The sequence below is a fragment of the Schistocerca piceifrons genome, chromosome X (assembly GCF_021461385.2).
Source record: "Schistocerca piceifrons isolate TAMUIC-IGC-003096 chromosome X, iqSchPice1.1, whole genome shotgun sequence".
In the NCBI taxonomy this organism is placed as follows: domain Eukaryota; kingdom Metazoa; phylum Arthropoda; class Insecta; order Orthoptera; family Acrididae; genus Schistocerca; species Schistocerca piceifrons.
In genome coordinates this window covers 319,501,063-319,523,416 of record NC_060149.1, presented here as the reverse complement: position 1 = coordinate 319,523,416, position 22,354 = coordinate 319,501,063, and the positions used below count along the sequence as shown (strand labels likewise).

The following is a 22,354-nucleotide window of genomic DNA, read 5'->3' as shown; positions in this document are numbered from 1 at the left end:
TAATCATAGCAAACACTTGGTTTAAAAATCTTGAAAGACGTTGTAAACATGGAAGAGCGCTGGAGACACAGGAAGGTTTCAGATCGATTATATAATGGTAAGAGAGAGATTTAGAAACCAGGTCTTAAACTAAAAGACATTTACAGGGGCCGACGTGGACTCTGACCACAATCTATTGGTTATGAACTGTAGATTAAAACTGAAGAAACTGCAAAAAGGTGGGAATTTAAGGAGATGGGACCTGGATAAACTAAAAGAACCAGAGGTTGTACAGAGATTCAGGGAGCGCATAAGGGAGCAATTGACAGGAATGGGGGAAATAAATACAGTAGAAGAAGAATGGGTAGCTTTGAGGGATGAAGTAGTGAAGGCAGCAGAGGATCAAGTAGGTAAAAAGACGAGGGGTAGTAGAAATCCTTGGGTAACAGAAGAAATATTGAATTTAATTGATGAAAGGAGAAAATATAAAAATGCAGTAAGTGAAACAGGCAAAAAGGAATACAAACGTCTCAAAAATGAGATCGACAGGAAGTGCAAAATGGCTAAGCAGGGATGGCTAGAGGACAAATGTAAGGATGTAGAGGCCTATCTCACTAGGGGTAAGATAGATACCGCCTACAGGAAAATTAAAGAGACCTTTGGAGATAAGAGAACGACTTGTATGAATATCAAGAGCTCAGATGGAAACCCAGTTCTAAGCAAAGAAGGGAAAGCAGAAAGGTGGAAGGAGTATATAGAGGGTCTATACAAGGGCGATGTACTTGAGGACAATATTATGGAAATGGAAGAGGATGTAGATGAACATGAAATGAGAGATACAATACTGCGTGAAGAGTTTGACAGAGCACTGAAAGACCTAAGTCGAAACAAGGCCCCCGGAGTAGACAATATTCCATTGGAACTACTGATGGCGGTGGGAGAGCCAGTCCTGACAAAACTCTACCATCTGGTGAGCAAGATGTATGAAACAGGCGAAATAGCCTCAGACTTCAAGAAGAATATAATAATTCCAATCCCAAAGAAAGCAGGTGTTGACAGATGTGAAAATTACCGAACTATCAGCTTAATAAGTCACGGCTGCAAAATACTAACACGAATTCTTTACAGACAAATGGAAAAACTAGTAGAAGCCAACCTCGGGGAAGATCAGTTTGGATTCCGTAGAAACACTGGAACACGTGAGGCAATACTGACCTTACGACTTATCTTAGAAGAAAGATTAAGGAAAGGCAAACCTACGTTTCTAGCATTTGTAGACTTAGAGAAAGCTTTTGACAATGTTGACTGGAATACTCTCTTTCAAATTCTAAAGGTGGCAGGGGTAAAATACAGGGAGCGAAAGCCTATTTACAATTTGTACAGAAACCAGATGGCAGTTATAAGAGTCGAGGGACATGAAAGGGAAGCAGTGGTTGGGAAGGGAGGAAGACAGGGTTGTAGCCTCTCCCCAATGTTGTTCAATCTGTATATTGAGCAAGCAGTAAAGGAAACAAAAGAAAAATTCGGAGTAGGTATTAAAATTCATGGAGAAGAAATAAAAACTTTGAGGTTCGCCGATGACATTGTAATTCTGTCAGAGACAGCAAAGGACTTGGAAGAGCAGTTGAATGGAATGGACAGTGTCTTGAAAGGAGGATATAAGATGAACATCAACAAAAGCAAAACAAGGATAATGGAATGTAGTCTAATTAAGTCGGGTGATGCTGAGGGAATTAGATTAGGAAATGAGGCACTTAAAGTAGTAAAGGAGCTTTGCTATTTGGGGAGCAAAATAACTGATGATGGTCGAAGTAGAGAGGATATAAAATGTAGGCTGGCAATGGCAAGGAAAGCGTTTCTGAAGAAGAGAAATTTGTTAACATCCAGTATTGATTTAAGTGTCAGGAAGTCATTTCTGAAAGTATTCGTATGGAGTGTAGCCATGTATGGAAGTGAAACATGGACGATAAATAGTTTGGACAAGAAGAGAATAGAAGCTTTCGAAATGTGGTGCTACAGAAGAATGCTGAAGATTAGATGGGTAGATCACATAACTAATGAGGAAGTATTGAATAGGATTGGGGAGAAGAGAAGTTTGTGGCACAACTTGACCAGAAGAAGGGATCGGTTGGTAGGACATGTTCTGAGGCATCAAGGGATCACCAATTTAGTATTGGAGGGCAGCGTGGAGGGTAAAAATCGTAGGGGGAGACCAAGAGATGAATACACTAAGCAGATTCAGAAGGATATAGGTTGCAGTAGGTACTGGGAGATGAAAAAGCTTGCACAGGATAGAGTAGCATGGAGAGCTGCATCAAACCAGTCTCAGGACTGAAGACCACAACAACAACAACATGACTGCTTACAGAGAAAAGGGGGGAGGGGAGAAAGGAAGATAGAACTCAATCTGCATACACAAGTTTCATGAATCGGTGGAAACATTTTGTTGCAAACATTAATTCACACGTCATATAAACAGATACAAACGAAGATGCAGTTAAATAATGAATGAAATGCAACTTCTCAGTGACAGGTCACTGGAAGTCATGGGTTTTTTATACCAGATCTCTCAGCAAAACTACTTTATGAGGATCCAGATGTTTGCCAACAGAGTTCTATATACCAGTTACACATTGATACGACAAAACCCACAAGCATAAAACATTAACGTGTATTGTGAACACAAATACCCATCCTGATCATGTGCTTTAGATTTAGGGAAGGCAATTCAAACTGGCTGTGTAAAGAAGATAGTAACTACCTGAATGTGAATGGAACACATTAGTGAATGCTAACCAGCAGGAATATTCCCTCTCTAATTTGTATTCACTGTATTGCTATTCACCAAGGAGAATGTCAAAAGCAAGTAACAACTCATTTGTCTAATATGGCAGAATAGGGTCTGCAATATGAATGTACTCTGCAACTTATTGCTAAAAAAATTGTGGCGAGATAAAAGAAGTTTTACATAAAACGAATGAAATTTGGTAGGAGGCACAGTTCATCAGTTCACAGAAATGAGCATTATGTTGTTTTTGTGGCATTCTTTTAGATGTTTCTCAGTCATCCTGATGTTGTATTTTTCAACTTTCTAGAATTACAGAATTTTATGTCAGTTGTGTCTGGACCACACTGAGTCTCTGACTATAATGGACAGCAACTAACATTTAGTTCTTCAGTACCTTGAAAATACCACTTGGTGCTTGTGTTTAACATGCTTCTGTAGCTTTCCTTATGACACAGAATTGCCCTCCATTCATTCAAAACACGGGCCTTCTAAGAATAATATATAATTTTAGATGCATGCTGTATTCTTATAATACAAAAAAATAGCTTGGAAATTTGCAACTTCTTCAAGAAACATGATAGTATACTTTCCAGATCATTCACATTTACTGATTTCTATTGCTACATTTTTTTTAGGAGCTAGACAAAGAGCATGACGGAGGATTGAGATATCAGCTGCATATTAATTGTGAATACATCTTAAATTACACACACTACTTTAAAATATGTTATTTACTGATCTCACAGCTTATGATTACATTTGATGGAACACTGATGAAGCATTTTAACTGTAGTACCAAAAAGGTACTATACCCAGAACTTTTTAAGTGAATTAACATCATTGTTAATAATAATTCAGTGCCAATCCCTTGAGCAGAGAACGTTTCCAGTGATTATAAGAGAGCACATGTTACAGTTGCTTACAAGAAAAGGCAGAATTATTATTCTTCACCACTCTACCTTTAGGAAACTCTTAGATCACAGTAAAGATCAAATACATGTACCCTATCTGGTTGAAACTTACCTCTTCATGGTAACATAGGTACTTTCTCATAATACTTAATATTCAAAACCCATCTTGTATTGTTCAAGTATCACAATCTGATAATCATAAAAAGTTGTAACTAAAATGATTAAGTGTTTCCACACTTTCAAGAAACTTTCAGTATTGCTCAGATGCCCACTAAGAAAATATGTTTATATATCAACCTGTTGCAAAGGTTAGAAACTACAACTTACAGTACAGAAACCAAAAGTGGTGTAGTTCAAAAATGTAAACACATGGTGGTTGTTGGGAACTTGATTAATGGTTTACAACTGAGTCAATTATGTTATACAAACACCTTAAAGTAAAAATGTCTGGAATGTTCACATAAATTCAGTTACAGATGACTTCACTTATCAATAAGATAGTGGGAAACAACAATTTCTCTATGAAAGAGCTAGCTTACAAATTCAACAGCCACCACCTGATGATGTGGAACAGTTGCCTTCAGGAGATATTGTGGGATACAGAAAATATATGATCCGGTGGCTGACACAATGGTATACTGCTTATGGCACGATATACGTCAATGAGGGAAATGTGAAATACGACTTACAAAATATGTAAATAGTAAGTAAAAACCACAAGAAATTATTATACATTTACAATATTAAAGAATATATCACCTGGTTCAACAACAAATTCTGGAAAGTCTCCTGCAACCATTTCTATAGGAGTTCTTTTCCTGATGATACATACACGCACTGTGTCAACCCATCCAACCAGAAGTGTAGTTGCAGTCTTCCAACACAGATTACAGCGATAACATTCTGGCAGTGCTCTACAGAAACAAATTAATATTTTAATATTTTGTTTTTAATTACAAATAAAAGTTTTCAGTTAACTATAACCCACTAACAGGTAATGGTTCAAATGGCTCTAAGCACTATGGGACTTAACATCTGAGGTCATCAGTCCCCTAGAACTTAGAACTACTAAAACCTAACTAACCCAAGGACATCACACACATCCATGCCTTAGGCAGGATTCGAATCTGCGACCGTAGCAGTCACGCGGTTCCAGACTGAAGCATCTAGAACTGCTCGGCCACTGTGGCTGGCACTAACAGGTAAGAAAAACTGGAAACACACATTTAACATTCACATATTATGAAAGTCACCACTTATGAAAAACTTGAGAGACTAACTAATGGAAAAGCAGACACATTTCAATAGCTGTTGCATATCAGTTGCAGCCCCTCACATGACCCAGTGATGTGATGAAAAGCAAGCTAAAAATGATGATGGCATGTAGGAAAATTGTATGCTGGGGAGGATGGAATAAATATAAACTGGGAAGAAAGAGGGTATGTGAGGGTCATGAAGAAGATGAATTGGTGGTGGTGGTGGTGATAACATTGATGATAACAACAATTTTCAAAATAATAATGATAATAATAGTAATGTTTAACCAATTCTTGCACACAGACTGTGCATTTCTGACATGTTGCTGTCACCGGCCTTGTTGACCCGTCAACTGTGTTCAATATCATCCTGCAATTTTTCCTTGAATCTCTTCATCTACATCTACATGGTTACTCTGCAATTCACACTTAGGGGCCTGGCAGGGGGTTCACTGAACCATTTTCATACCATTTCTCTACATTCCACTCTCCAATGGCATGTGGGGAAAAAGGAACACCTAAATCTTTCTGTTCGAGCTCTGATTTTTCTTATTTTATTGTGAAGATCATTTCTCCCTACATAGGTGGGTGTCAACAAAACATTTTTGCATTCGGAAGAGAAAGTTGGTGATTGAAATTTCGTAAATAGATCTCGCCGCAAAGAAAACCGCCTTTGTTTCAGTGACTGCCACCGCAACTCGCATATCATACCAGTGACACTATCACCCCTATTGCATGATAACACGAAATGAGCTGCCCTTCTTTACACTTTTTCGATGTCCTCCATCAATCTCATCTGGTAAGGATCCCATACCGCACAGCAATATTCCAGCAGAGGATGGACAAGTGTAATACAGGCTGTCTCTTTAGTGGGTTTGTCGCATCTTCTAAGTGTTCTGCCAACAAAGCGCAGTCTTTGTTTCACCTTCCCCACAACATTATCTATGTGGTATTTCCAATTTAAGTTGCCCATAATTGTAATTCCTACATATTTAGTCAAATTGACAGCCCTTAGATTTGTGCGATTTATCATATACCCAAAATTTATCAGATTTCTTTTAGTACCCAAGTGGATGACCTCGCACTTTTCTTTGTTTAGTGCCAATTGCCACTTTTTGCACCATACAGAAATTCTCTCTAGATCATTTTTTAACTGGAATTGACTGTCTGATGATTTTATTAGTTGGTAAATTAGAGCATCATCTGCAAACAATCTAAGGGGGCTGCTCAGATTATCACCTAGACCATTAATGTAAATCAGGAAGAGCAGAGGGCCTATGACACTACCTTGCAGGACACCAGATATCACTTCTGTTCTACTCGATGATTTACCATCTATCACTACGAACTGTGACCTTTCTGAGAAGAAATCACGAATCCAGTCACACAACTGAGACGATAATCCATATGCACGCAATTTGATTAATAGTCGCTTATGAGGAATGGTATCAAAAGCCTTCTGGAAATCTAGCAATATGGAATCAATCTTAGATCCCTTGGCGACAGCACTCATTACTTCAGGGGAATAAAGAGCTAGCTGTGTTGCACAAGAATGATATTTTCTGAATCCATGTTGGTTATGTATCAATAAGTCATTTTCTTCAAGATGATTCATAATGTTCAAGTACAGTACATGCTCCAAAATCCTACTGCAAATTGAAGACAGTGATATGGGTCTGTAATTCAATGGGTTACTCCTATTTCCTTTCTTGAATATTGGTGTCACTTGTGCTGCTTTCCAGCATGACGGCCCTCCCTGCTCTTCTTCTTCCTAAAATTTCCAACTTAATTGTTTCCTTTACCAATTACTCACTACCTCTTTGTACTATTAGAGTCCTGCAACCTGTATTTTTAAATTTAACCTGCACATTTCCATTTTCATGGCTGCACTAGTACATCTATTACCAATCTAGTACAGCCTTGTTCTTACACAACCCATCTTAACATTTATGTTGAACTTCCTTGTTCCCTCGCTCAACACATGTGGACCTTCATTCATTATTTTTTCGCACCATAAGTAGACATATTCTTTTGCTTATAGACCAATGGTCCACGAGTGTGGACCTTCTAGATCTTAGTTTTATAACCACAGAGCACCTTCCAAGCAATGATTCATCTGTTAGTTTACAGATGGTTGTATGCACAAAATGGTTACTTCTACAATTTGAAAAGGTATGAAAATAATTATTATGCCTAAATATTAGACAAATGAGAGTCTGTGTTTCTTACCTAACATTTGCTACCTATTCTAGATGATGATGATGATGATGATGACGATAATGACGACGACAACAATAATGATGTTTGGTTTGTGGGGCACTCAACTGCGCGGTTATCAGTGCCCGTACAAATTCCCAACCTTTGCTCAGTCCAATCTCGCCACTTCCATGAACGATGATGAAATGATGAGGACAACACAAACCTATTCTAGAGCATGAGAATTAGTTCAGATTTGAATTTTGTTTGTTACTGTAAAATAACCCATTTTCTGAATGTCCTCATATGTGGACCTTAAGTCATAATGCATACCTGCTAATTTCTATTTGGTGTTCAATAATGGAATACTGAAATAACTGTTATTTCTACACTCTATATCAATGCAAGAAATATTACCTGATGTGCAATTAGAAGGTCATCTTAATGACAGCAATGCAAACTTATCTGATTGGGAAAATGATGAATTCTTGTTTTAGACAAGATTGTCATGCTGAGCTTGATGAGACTGACTGGTAAAAACAACAATGATGTTAAGATGTGCCAGAAGCTAGGAAAGGAGGACGCCCTTGTATAGTGAATTCCTCTGACACTGAAGCTGCAGATTATGTAGAAAATGTGAATAAAAAGCCAAGGAAAGCTGTGTTACAACCAATTTCAGAAGTTAGGTTTTACAATGTTGGCCAACTACCATAATTTGTTGAGGCCAGGAATGCCTCAAAATGCAGGAAACCTGGCTGCAATTCCAAAGTAAGAGACATGTGCATCAAATGTGGACTGTATTTGTGTGTTGCGAAAAAATTCTTTTGAAGCTTATAATAAAATATACAGCAAAGATTTATTTACTGGCAGTAGCAAATTATTACTTGTCATAAATGTGTGTGATTATTATTTTCTTTCATTTATGAAATTGTCTGGTAGCATCAGCAAAAACCTATATTGTAAATCATATATTTAAAAAATATTAACATTAAGAATCCTATTTTCTGTGCATTTGTGTTATGTTTTTTTTATTAGTTTGCTGGAAAATATGGAAAGAAAAATTTCCTGTCCTCACTAAGGACACCTATTTTAATCTTCCTCACTTCAGTGAGGAAGAGTGTCCATAAGTTTCCTCATGGATGATACATTTAGCCGAAGTCATTCATTGATGATTAGACATTCTAGAGCTACCAAACTGTGGGGATCTTGACTGCTTTGTTTTCTCCACTGTTCCAAATAGTGCAGGACATTTTCTATGGCATTAATATTGGGTTACTTACTGTATCAGTAGAGGTGATATGCTGCTGAATGTTCATCGAAGAGGGAATGTATGTGAGCAGTACTATGAACATGGCTGTTTTTAACTTTGAAGATGTGAGCATTGACAACATACAAGTCATGAAAATATAGAGGAAAGGGCAACACTTGGTCACTGAGAGTACTTAAGTAAACATTTTGGGCGATGTTCATGGTAACTTTGATGAGTGCGTCCAAGTTACAGTATGAAAAACCTCCCCCAAACATCACAGAACCACTTCCAACCTGAACTACACTCCCCATACACTGTGGCTTAAACAACTCACTGGATCATTGGTGCACTCAGCACCTTTCAGTGTTTGAAAAGAGGCAAAATCATGACTCACTGGATCACAGTAAATGCCTCCAGCCAGTTACCATCCAGTTTCCATGTTGTTTGGCCCACTGAAGAAATGCAGATCATGTGCCACTGTAAACAACATTCTTTAGTGATGTTTGTGACTCCAAATGTCACTGCATGCAATTCCCTTCACAATATTCACTCAGAAACTTGTTCAGATGGACCATCTCTTCACTGACAGTAGCAGTTTCTGTTGGGCGGAAATTGTCACTGACAAGGCATGACACTTGTCTCTGGCATCCTGTTACAATAATCAAGGTTTGATTTTAGAAATGTGGTTCCAGTGGGACTACTCTGACAAGCCTTCTTAGTTGTGTAGGTGTCTCTGATCTCTAACAGTAAACACATACTGTTGGGTTGGGTTGTTTTTGGGGAAGGAGACCAGGCAGCGAGATCATCGGTCTTATCGGATTAGGGTAGGACAGGGAAGGAAGTCGGTCGTGCCCTTTGAAAGGAACCATCCCGGCATTTGCCTGGAGCGATTTAGGGAAATCACGGAAAACCTAAATCACGATGGCTGGACGCGGGATTGAACCGTCGTCCTCCCGCATACTGTTGAGACATTTGTTTTTGTTTCAATTAAGGAATGGGAAATAGTGCTGCAAAGGCTCAGAGCCCAATGTTTGTCAATTGTGCCCTCACAAAAGAGTTGTTAGGCCCCCGGGGCCAGGTTAACATTGCATATTATTCTTATTATATGGTTTCAAGTATTATGACATTATTTCTTAAATACTGATTATTCAAAATATATTTCCACAGGACATTACTGAAAGTACAAATATTGAAATTTATAATTGGATGACTTGTTTCTCTCTGTAGCTTGCAATGACATAAAATGCAAGTGGGTGAACTAAACTGTTTAACAATCTCTAGAATATAATATTTTTCCCATTTTACAGCATGCACTCACAATTTATCATTGCTGGTGTAATTGCAAAGTGTAGAATTGATAATCTATACTATTATAAACTCCCCCCTCGCCCCCCCCCCCCCCCCCCCCACCCTTGCTCCCTTGTTTTTGTAAATTAAGAGAAAGTGTTTGCAGAAAATACATCAATGGTTCAAATGGCTCTGCGCACTATGGGACTTAACATCTGAGGTCATCAGTCCCCTAGAACTTAGAACTACTTAAACCTAACTAACCTACGCACATCACACACATCCATGCCCGAGGCAGGATTCGAACCTGCGACCGAAGCAGTCACGCGGTTCCGGACTGACACGCCTAGAATCGCACGGCCACCACGGCCGGCAAATACATCAATAATTTATTTAAATTTTGTTCTATCAGTGAATATCTATTGCAATTCAGTTAGTTGCACATTAAGTAGCAAGTTATTTACATGCACATACGAGAAACTGTAGTGGACTGAAGAGGGAATCTTTTGTAATTCCATTAATAACTTCTCCTCAGGCAGAAAAATTTACACAATCTACATTTGTACAATTATATGCTACAACTTTCTGCATTCTTTTTGTGGTGTCACTGCCAGACACCACACTTGCTAGGTGGTAGCCTTTAAATCGGCCGCGGTCTGCTAGTATACGTCGGACCCGCGTGTCGCCACTGTCAGTGATTGCAGACCGAGCGCCGCCACACGGCAGGTCTAGAGAGACTTACTAGCACTCGGCCCAGTTGTACAGCCGACTTAGCCAGAGATGGATCACTGACAACTACGCTCTCATTTGCCGAGACGATAGTTAGCATAGCCTTCAGCTACGTCAATTGCTACGAACTAGCAAGGCGCCAGAGCATTGGATATTATTTTATATTGTGGTTATAACATGTATTGTCAAGAGAGATGTTCTACAATTGTGGATTAAAGTTAAGTATTATATCTACTACGTACTTTATTTGCTACTATTAATTCCCTTAACTGTTCCAGACCTCGCGCCAGCCTGCGTGAGCTTAAGTTCGTGCCTTTCGGCTTCCTCTCATTGTGACTTGGCTGTCTTGCCAAGTCAAAACACTTTTCATTAATAACAAGGTGACAAATCTGTGAATTAACTGCACAAAACATGTTTTTGAAACAAAATTTACTCCTACTGGAATTTATTAAGTACATTACCATTGCTTTGACATGATACCATTCTAGGTTACAGTAATTTCTCATAAATTTTACAAAATAATACTAACAAAAAAAAAAAAAAACACCTGTGTAAATATTGTCATTTCTCCTACCATCTTGTTTACAAAGGATTGAACTTTTTCATAAGTGTGGAAATGATTCTCATGTTGGCTGAATATGTTGCACACACTTGCATCAGCAGCTCTCAAATTTAGCTATTAAGCGTTTACAATGTCGATATCAGTCATAAAATATGCATTACATTATAATATATGCATTTTATTATCTTAGCCTTAGATGGATGTTTGGCGATAATGTGGAATATATTATACACTAAACTTAACCTTAATTCCAAAACATTAGTGACATTACATTCTGCAGGTAACCATAGACTGCCACCTCACTAACATAATGGAATTTATGTTAAGCTTAGTATGGTAGTGTAATATACAGGGTGATTTTTTCCACCATGTACAAACTCTAGGGATTGATCAGTGAGAGAAAATGGAACAAAAAAGGTCTAATTGACTTATGTCCTGAAATGCATGGTTTCCATGTTAGACACCACTTATTCAATCATACTTTGTTACAGAGACTGTGGTCTAATATGAGCTGTACCATCCAGCCACAGTTACAGTATGTCTGGTTTCCTCATAGAGGATGGTACTGCTCCTCATACATCATGCCCTAGCACCCGCTCTTGCCATAGTAATTGGTAATGTAGTGTCTGAGTCACTTCTCTTGCTGTTTCGCCTTGTAGTGGATGTGATACACCGTTGTCAGACTGGTTCTCTATTCAAATTGGGAGCTTGCAGACACAGTGTCTACTTATGGAAAGGCAAATGGCAATGCGCACCGGGCAGCAAGGTTGTATCAGGAGACTTATCCCTGCCAACAACAACCACAGCATACAATGTTTGCAAGAGTGCTTCACTGTTCATCTGAGACAATTTCATTTCGGGAAACAGGAAATCATTAAGGGTGTACCCGAAATGTCCGGACACTAGATTCAGAGAAAAATGTGATTAACACTGTGCAAGGCGACCGCCGTGTCAGTATCAGGCATTTGGCCTGCCAGTACAGGGTAAGCTAGATGACAGTGTGGAACATTCTCCATGACAATTGTTACTACCTTAACACTTACAGCACATGCAGGGGTTACTAGCACTGGACTCTCAACATTGTGAGCAGTTTTGCCACGGGTTTTTTCATCAGGCAACCATGATTCCAGGATTTGTGTCAGCCATCCTATTCACAGATGAGGCCACTTTTACATGGAGTGGTATCTCCAACTTTTATAACAGTCATCTGTGGGACAGTATGCAGAACCCCCATGGTTGGTGACAGCGAGTCGTCAGCATTGGTGCAGCTGGAATGTTTGGGTCGGGATAACTGGCTGACGTACCTAAGGAACCAACCTTTCTTTCAAGTCACCTAACATGCCAGAACTATCAGCATTTCTTGTGGGTGACTTTGCCTCCCATGCTGGAAGAAGCACCATTTATGATTCAAAGGGTTACGTGGCTGCTACATGATAGTGCTTCAGCCCACTTTGCAATTAATGTCTGGACACATCTCAATTGTGTCTTCCCAGGTAGATAGATCAGACGAGGGAGTCCTGTTGCATGGCCTGCTCATTCACCAGATCTCAACCCATGTGATTTCTGGTTATGGGGCCATCTCAAAAGTACCGTATATGCAGAGCCCATTCCAGATGTGGAGACACTGGAGCTGTGCATTCATGCTGTCTTTGACACTGTTCAGATGAAGCCTGGTCGATGCGAACATGCGAGACAGAACGTGCTATGACACTTACATGCCTGTGTTGCGACAAGTGGAAACCATTTTCAATATATACTGTAACTGTGGCTGCATGGTATAGCATGTATTAGACTGCAGTCTCTCTAACAATGTATGATTGAATAAATGGTCTCTAGCATGGAAACCACACATTTCCAGACGCAAGTTCATTAGAACTGATAAAATGACCTGACCTGATAAAATGATTTGTTTGCCTGAAGTTTTGGGACACTGGCGTTATACTTCATTTGCACACAAAAAAGTAAACTGTATTATTTGTCAAGTGAGTAATAATATATCAGCTCTTTTACAAACTTTGCTGTACCATCATGTAGTGTACAACTGCACATTTTTTAGCTTTAATATGCCTTACTGTCGTATAGTAGTTTAACATTTCCAGTGTCTGTAGCAGTGACTTTCATAAACTCTTTTCATGACAGAAAAATGCAAGTGCAAACTAAACAGTAAGATGCTACAAGAATTCTCATTCATTAAAAGACAGGGTGAGAGTGCTGAGTATACAGCTGTGTGAAAATCAGAATTGGACAAGGAGGATCCACTGACATAGTAACTTGTATGAAGTCAAACAAATATAAAGCTGCACTTCAGGTTAACTCTTCAAAATCAAGAACTGATAACTATGTACCGGTGTAGACATCTTCAGACATGAGTAAGGAACTTTTGGTGCAAGAAGCCACATTTGCACACAACACAGTGATCTACAACCACAATTTCAAGTCCATGGACTGTACCACTGACATAATTAACTCACTGTGCAGCAACAAGAAGATGATTAGTGTTTTAGGGTGCACAACAACAAGGTTATCAGCGCCGTGCAGCAAGTTCTTGCGATTGCAGATGAAAATCAAATCAGTTATCATGAATGTGATTGCACCATTTGCTGTGGAATAAATGGTAACAGAAGCACAGTTTATTTCAGTGATGAGAGATTCTTCCCACCACATGGACTTCAGGCTGATTTCCTACCACATTTATGCAGTATGTGTTGAAAAAAAATCTTTCTACAAGTTCCTTGAAGAAGAATACAAGAAACTTTTAGATTGTAGTAAAATTAGATGATTATCTCTTCTAGCAGCTGTTGAATGAGTCATCGACATTTTACAAGTGTTAAAATACCGATTGCTGTCCCTAGACAAGTGTCTTATTGTCCTGATGATTTTTTTCAAACATTCGCTCTCATTCACCAGTTTTCAGTTTCTTTCAAGGTAGTTAAGTATTTTCTCCAACAGTACTTTAGCAATGGAACTATAATTGAAGTTTCAGACAAAATAAATGTACTCAACAAATTAAAAGCAAGAAAATACTAAAAACTTTTGTCATCTGTGGTAAAACAGCAGTTACGTGAGTTGGAAACAGAGGGACTAGAGATACTTGATAAGTTTACAGACACCACCCTAGCTTTCTATGATACCTGCACTGAATTTATTCATGAATGGTGGAACCATTTCTGGAAGCTCTTCAGCCAATGGAATGGATCATCCTAAATAAAATCATCTGCTGGATTAATGTGCAAGAATTCTACAGTTTTGTAAATCCTAGTGCCTTGAACTTCACTGTTGATGATGCTGAACTTTATCATGAGTACTGCTGTGTAAGTACATACCTGTGAAGGTAAATTGTTGGACTAGAATACGAAATCAAACGTTAGTGTCAGTGAAAAAGGCAGAAAATTTGTAGTCTTTTTCACAATGAGTGAGTTTATCTAAACCATACTAGAAGTTTGATTGAATTTTCACTAGCTGTTCCAGGTTCTAATGAAACTACTGTAAGATGTCTTCAGTAATTAAAGTGACAGAAATCACATCTGTTAGACATGCTTCTATGGTCTTGTACAATAAACTTCTGCAACAAATACACACTACTAAGAATACTACTCAAGTACCAGTGATTGTAAGTCTGTACCATCATCTTCAATTCAAAAATATGTAAAATTTGTGTTTATATTTACACTCAAATTGTAAATGCAATACCACTGTTAACTTCACAGCCCTACTTTGGCAGATAATGTGAAAATAAATTATTATTATTAAGCCTATATTGATGGTAATTCTATCATGTCCTCATCTTTACTTATTTTTTCTGAATTTCTGCCCTTTATTTTGAAAAGTCCTTAATCTGGTTCTGGTTTTGTGTAACTGAAGGGAACTTGTTATCATTATGGAAAGAGTATGACAGTTGACTATAACAACAGGTATCAAAAATCACTCCTGATTTAATAAAAAAAAGGGGGGGGGGGGGAATTCAGCTGCAAATGAAAATGCAGCATAGTAATAGTTAATCTGCTTTTTTTTCTAGCACACAATTTCTCCTTTATGAAGACAACACTCACAGAAACAACAAAAATTATAGACAGAAAAAAATTCTTACTCTGGGTTCCTTGTCCACTTAATCAAGCCAAGTGAACATTGTCCATACATGTCATACACTCTAACCCCTATATTACTAGCCCAGGCAACAAACTGGCCATTCCACTTTATATTTTGCACTGTTCCTTCAGCTTCATACAAGACTGTTGTCCTGATACGAGACAGGAATGTTTTTTCATGAAATACTAATCGTTCATCACCTGGAAAGCAAATAATAATTAATACATGACAGATGTGAAGATTACATATGAAACTAGAAAAGCTTGTCAGCATAGTCCAATATTTTTTATTTTTTTTTTCAAATTAATTTCAATTACACATAACATAACTTGAAATGGTTATAATTCTATCATAACCACAAAATGAGGTTGTTTGTCAAGCACTTCCTACACTTCTTAAATACTAATACTCTACCAAAGACTAGTTGAGTACGAAATGAATTTTAGCTAACAATAGTGAATACTCCGGTCAAGAATTACAAGAGGAGGGGGTATATTTGGAAAAGGCCATGAGGTACAGGAGGAGTCCAGTTAGAGTACATCGTGCTTGGGCAGAGATTCCAAAACCAAATATTGGACTGTAAGGCCTACCCACGAGCAGATACAGATTCAGATCACAATTTAGATAGGAATGATGGAGTGTAGGCTGAAGTTTAAGAGAGCAGTCAGTTAGAATCAATGCACAAAGAAATGGGATACGTAAGTACTACAGAATGAAGAGACACACTTATAGTTCTCTGTGGCTACAGATACTGCGATGATGAATAGTTCAGTAGGCAGCTCACTTGAAAAGGAATGGACACCTCTAAAAAGGGCAATAACAGAAGGTAGAAAGAAAAACATAGGTACACAGAAGGTAACTGCAAAGAAACCATTGGTAACAGAAGAAATAATGCAGTTGGTCGACAAAAGAAGGAAGTACAGAAATCATCAGGAAAATACAGAAATGTAAGTCACTTAGGAATGAAGTAAATAATAAGTGCTGGGAAACTAAGCTGAAATTTCTGCATGAAAAACATCAAGAAACTGAAAAATAAATGATTGTTGGAAGGACTGATTCAGCATATAGAAAAGTCAAAACAACCTTTGGTGAAATTAAAGGCAAGAGTTGTAACATTAAGAGTGCAATGGGAATTCTACATCCGCATCTACAAAGATATTCCACAAGCCACTGCATGGTGTGTGGCAGAGGGTATCGTGTACCACTACTTGTCATTTCCTTCCTGTTGCATTCGCAAAACGGGCGGGGGAAGAATGACCGTCTATATGCCTCTGTATGAGCCCTAATTTCTCATATCTTATCTTCATGGTCCTTATGTGCAATGTATGTTGGCAGCAGTAGAATCGTTTGGCAGTCAGCTTCAAATGCTGGTTCTCTAAATTTTCTTGATAGTGTTTCTTGAATAGAATGTTACCTTCCCTCCAGGGATTCTCATTTGAGTTCCCATTTGAATTCCACTGTTAAACACAGAGTAGAGAGCGGAAGTTTTAAACAATACACTGAAGGCATCTATGAAGGGGAGGACTTGTCAGTCAAAATGATAGAAGAACAAACAGGAGCTGTCAGGGAAGAAAGAGGGGATCCAGTATTTGAACCAGAATTTAAATGAGCTTTGAATGACTTAAGATCAAATAAGGGAGAACAGATAGATAACATTCCACTGAAATTTTTAATATCATTAGGAGAAGTGTTAATGTTGTTGTTTTTGGGCGAGGAGGCCAGACAGCAAGGTCATCGGTCTCATCAGATTAGGGAAGAAAGGAGAAGGAAGTCGGCCGTGCCCTTTCAAAGGAACCATCGCGGCATTTGCCTGGAGTGATTTAGGGAAATCATGGAAAACCTAAATCAGGATGGCCGGACGCGGGACTGAACCGTCGATCTCCCGAATGCGAGTCCAGTGTGGAAGTGTTAATGAAATGACTATTTTGGCTGGTGTAGAATGTATGAGATTGGCAACATACCATCAGATTTTCAGAAAAATATCATCCACACAATTCCAAAGATAGGAAGGGCAGATAACTGTGAGAACTATTGCACAATCAGCTTAACGGCTCATGCACCCAAGCTGCTGATAAGAATATACAGAAGAATGGAAAAGAAAACTGAGGATTGGTTAGATGATGATAAGTTTCGCTTTAGCAAAGCTAAAAACACCACAGAGGCAGTTCCGACATTGCAGATAATGGAAGCAAGACTGACAAAAAATCAAGATAAGTTCATAAGATTTGTTAACCAAGGAAAAGCATTCGACAATGGAAAATGGCGCAAGATGTTCGACATTCTGAGAAAAGTAGGGATAAGCTGTATGGAACGTGGGTAATATACAATATGTAGACGAACCAAGAGGGAACAATAAGACTGGATGACACAGAGCAAAGGCTGTAAGATACGGATGTAGTCTTTCGCCGCTACTGTTCAATATACACATCAAAGAAGCAGTGATGGAGAGAAAGGTTCAAGAGTGGGATTAAAATTCAAAGTGAAAGGACATCATTGATAAGATTTGCTGATGGCATTGGTATCCTCAGTCAAAGTGAATAACAATTACCGGATTTGTTAAATGGAACAAACAGACTAATAAGTACAGAATATGGATTGAGAGTAAATCAAAGGAAGACAAAAATAATGAGAAGTATCAGAAATGAGAATAGTGAGAAACTTAACGTCAGAACTGGGCCTCATGAAGTAGACAAAGTTAAGGAATTCTGTTACCTAGCAGCAAAATAACTCATGATGGATGGAGCAAGGAGGGCATAATATGCAGACTAGTACTGACAAAAAGGGTGTTCCTGGCAAAGAGAAGTCTACTAATATCAAATATGGGCCTTAATTTGTCGAAGAAATTTGTGAGAATGAAAGTTTGGAGCACAGCATTCTACAGTAGTGAAACATGGACTGTGGGAAAACCGGAACAGAAGAGAATTGAAGCATTTGAGACATAGTGCTACAGAAGAATGCTGAAAATTAGGTGTCTGATAATGTAAGGAGCGAGGAGATTATTTGCAGAATCGGCAAGGAAAAGAATATATGGAAAACACTGACAAGAAGCAGAAGGAGATTCGTTTTTAATATCCTGTTGACACCAAGGTCATTAGAGAGGGAGCCAAGCTCAGATTAGGGAACATGGAGAAGGAACTCAGGTGTACCACTTCAAAGGAACCTTCCTGGCATTTGCCTTAAGTGATTTAGGGAACTTACAGAATACCTAAATCAGGATGACTGGACACAGGTTTGAATCGGCAACTTCCCAAATGCAAGTCCAGTGTGCGAACCAGAGCAGTAGCTCACTTGGTGATAAGAAGGGACAGGATGATATGATATCTGTTGAGATATAATGGAAAAACTGCCATGGGACTAGAGGGAGCTGCTGAAGGCAAAAACTGTAGAGGAAGATAGGGACTGGAATACATCCAGCAAATAATTGAGGACATACGTTGCAATTGCTACTCTGATATAAAAAGGTTGGCACAGGAGAGGATTCATGGCAGGCCACTTCAGACTAGTCAGAAGACTGGAGCCTCTAAAGTATTGGAACACTTCACTGATGAAAGAAGACACTACCATGTCTAGAGCAAAGGTAAATGATTATAATTGATTCCATGACCAACTCTGCATTGTTAACCATACACGTATATTAGTAGTTCCTGAAGTCAGGAAAAAGCTACCATTTTCTTTTTGACAGATTAAAATTTTCAAGCTGTAACAAGTGCAGACCCATCCGCAGAAAATCACTTCTTGTTTTGTGACTCAGTTCAAATAGTGCAGTAATAAATCCAAAGTTTTATTTTCTGTAATAATGTAATTTGTATACATATTTAAAACATTTTTGAGCATTTTCTTCAATGAAGGGAGAAGATGTGCCACATGGTTCTCTGCTATGTCAGATACCCACTGTAAGGAAACCTTCCTATGTTCTAAATGTCTTAAAAATTTCTGTGAATTGTAACTGCTAATGGGCACAGAACTCTCTAGTGAAGTACAATGTGTTTGACATAATGAAATCATTTGGTTGTCAAATTACTGTTTATTAATTCTGGCAGAACTAGTCCGCTTTACTGAGCGATTGCTGCCAAAGAAATCTTTTAAATTGTGACACAGGGCATTTATTTTGAGTGGAAAGGAATAAAGGTAATGTTTTGGGCTGTTTGGAGTTGTGGAAGACAAAGTAGCAATTGCTAACATAGTGCACTTAATAGAAATCACATATGAACTGTAACATTACAGGTCTCAACTGGCGAGAGATCTGGAGAATGTGCTGGCCAGGGCAGCAGTCAAACATTTTCTGTATCCAGAAAGGCCCGTACAGGACATGCAACATGCAGTCGTGCATTATCCTGCTGAAATGTAGGGTTTCGCAGGGATCGAATGAAGGGTAGAGCCACGGGTCGTAACACATCTGAAATGTAACGTCCACTGTTCAAAGTGCCGTCAATGTGAACAAGAGGTGACCAAGACGTGTAACCAATGGCACCCCATACCATCATGCCAGGCGATACGCCAGTATGGCGATGACGAATACACGCTTCCAATGTGCATTCACCGCTATGTCACCAAACACAGATGCGACCATCATGATGCTGTAAACAGAACCTGGATTCATCTGAAAAAATGACATTTTGCCATTCGTGCACCCAGGTTCATCGTTGAGTACACCATCGCAGGTGCTCCTGTCTGTGATGCAGCATCAATGATAACCGCAGCCATGGTCTCCGAGCTGATAGTCCATGCTGCTGCATCCCCATCTGTTGACTCAGGGATTGAGACGTGGCTGCACAACCTGTTACAGCCATGCGGGTAAGATGCCTGTCATCTCGACTGCTAGTGAGACGAGGCCGTTGGGATCCAGCACAGCATTCCGTGTTACCCTCCTGAACCCACCGATTCCATATTCTGGTAACAGTCATTGGATCTCGGCCAATGCGAGCAGCAATGTTGCGATACGATAAACCGCAATCGCGATAGGCTACAATCCGACCTTTATCAAAGTCGTAAACGTGATGGTACGCATTTCTCCTCCTTACACGAGGCATCACAACAACGTTTCACCAGGAAACGCCGGTCAACTGCTATTTGTGTATGAGAAATCGGTTGGAAACTTTCCTCATGTCAGCACGTTGTAGGTGTCGTCCCCGGCGCCAGCCTTGTGTGAATGCTCTGAAAAGCTAATCATTTGCATCTTCTTGCTGTCGGTTAAATTTCGCGTCTGTAGCACGTCATGTTCGTGGTGTAGCAATTTCAATGGCCAGTAGTGTAAATTCACACTTAACACCCAGATGTTAATACAGACTTTGATTTAAAATACAGATACAGCTTACAGAGCAAATACACCTTACAGAATCAATTCTAAATTAGCCCACTCATATAGCACAGAAAAAAATTAACAAAATACAAGATGATTACCTTTTTCCCCAAATATTTGGCAAACCAAGTATAGGCCTATGTTTAAAAGAATCAGCCCACAAGCAGAACAAAACTGAGTAAAAGCCAATTATTCCCACTTCCAGTAATATTAGAGCTGCAAAGCTTCAGCTATAAAGCTGTGGTCTGAGGTCTATAGTAAGGATATCTCTGTGACATGATTGCTCACAGTTGCAATATGATCAACTCACAAGAGGAGGCCGCCAATTGTGAAATTCAGATTCGATTCATACTGCGCATAATAAAAGCTCATGGCCAGAAGTGTGTGTGTGTGTGTGTGTGTGTGTGTGTGTGTGTGTGTGTGTGTATATATATACGCTTGTGTCTGTATATGTGTGTGTGTGTGTGTGTGTGTGTGTGTGTGTGTGTGTGTGTGTGTGTGTGCGCGAGTGTATACCCGTCCTTTTTTCCCCCTAAGGTGAGTCTTTCCGCTCCCGGGATTGGAATGACTCCTTACCCTCTCCCTTAAAACCCACATCCTTTCGTCTTTCCCTCTCCTTCCCTCTTTCCTGATGAGGCAACAGTTTGTTGTGAAAGCTTGAATTTTGTGTGTATGTTTGTGTGTCTTTCGACCTGCCAGCACTTTCGTTTGGTAAGTCACATATTACAAAAAGCAAATACTAAAAAAAAAAAAAAATTTGCATGGCGCGAGATTCGAACCGGCGACCTCCGGATTACGAACCCGAGCGCTTACCGCTGCACCACAACGCGGTAGAAAATTATTAATCGTAGAGAGTATTTCATCGCAATGGTTTCTTTTAACTGTCGATTTTCTCGACAACGGCTGAGAAGTGCATCTTGGTGCTTTGCCACATTACACCTCTGGCCATGAGCTTTTATTATGCGCAGTATGAATCGAATCTGAATTTCACAATTGGCGGCCTCCCCTTGTCAGTCCTGAATGCTGTGTCTATGTTCAAATATCACTAATTTGCTATACAACATTTAATTTGCTCTGCTGAGTATCCTTTTGACAGCTTCCTTTCAAAGTCTCTTCTGCACAGAATGTACATCCACGTACGGAAGTGGTAGCTTGAAGAAAGATCAATTTCCACTTCTCAGTCTGCAATACTTGTGTGTGCAGATGAACAGAATGCCAGGTCAGTATTTGAGAACAACCTTGTGGCTAAGTTGAAGTGTATTGTTTGACCTCTTTCTGTTGCTTGAGCCCCAAGGCCATGATGTGCATTAAAGTTCGCAAAAATCTTTATGAAGGTAGAAAGCAGATATTTTTTCCAATGGGCTCCTCGTCTCTCTCAACAACTACAAATGAATTTTAACACACTTGTGCTTTGTTACTCTCTGTACAATAATTCCTATGATTTTTTTTCTAGGGAGGACTGTGCACCTGATCTTTCAATATCAGCTGTTTGTTAGTACCCCTGGAACAGTCCACCCTTTCCACTGGGAGTTTCAGTTTGAGCAGAAAGAGCCATTTTGTTGCCGCAATGTACAATGGAAATAAAGCTAGGTGTGTGTGTGTGTGTGTGTGTGTGTGTGTGTGTGTGTGTTCTAGCTCATCAAAGAATAACTCTGAAAGCTACCAAGTTTTCCTTCTTTTGACTAAATGCTTTGCCTTTTGCTGAATGGCTTCCATTAGGTTTGGAAAGCATGGACCAATTAATGAACGATAAAAGATCGAGTGATTGCATATGCTTTTCAGCAAAGAATAGTAGAATAAAAGGAAATAAACAGCATTCCCTTGCCAGATTTCACTAAAAATTTGTGTTCCTTGGTAGAACACAGTTCTTAGGTAAATTCTCACTCAATATTTTTCTGGCACTCTTAATCGAGTTTTTTGACTAGAATGAGACATATATTAAATGCATGCAGTAGCCATTTACACAACAAATGGGTCTAATTTTACAGGACTGGCAGTGTGACCACTCATAA

General features: G+C 39.1%; 1 protein-coding gene across 2 annotated transcripts in view; it reads right to left on the bottom strand.

Moving 5' to 3' along the window:
• LOC124722938 (vacuolar protein sorting-associated protein 41 homolog) overlaps positions 1–22,354 on the bottom strand; it is a 145,768-nt gene that overhangs the window by 95,326 nt on the left and 28,088 nt on the right. For both annotated transcript variants that reach the window (XM_047248101.1, XM_047248099.1), the window contains exons 5-6: positions 15,045–15,243; positions 4,438–4,592 (exon numbers count right to left, since the gene is read on the bottom strand). In XM_047248101.1, the coding sequence (XP_047104057.1) occupies positions 4,438–4,592; positions 15,045–15,243 (354 nt within the window). The remainder of the gene's footprint in view (positions 1–4,437; positions 4,593–15,044; positions 15,244–22,354) is intronic.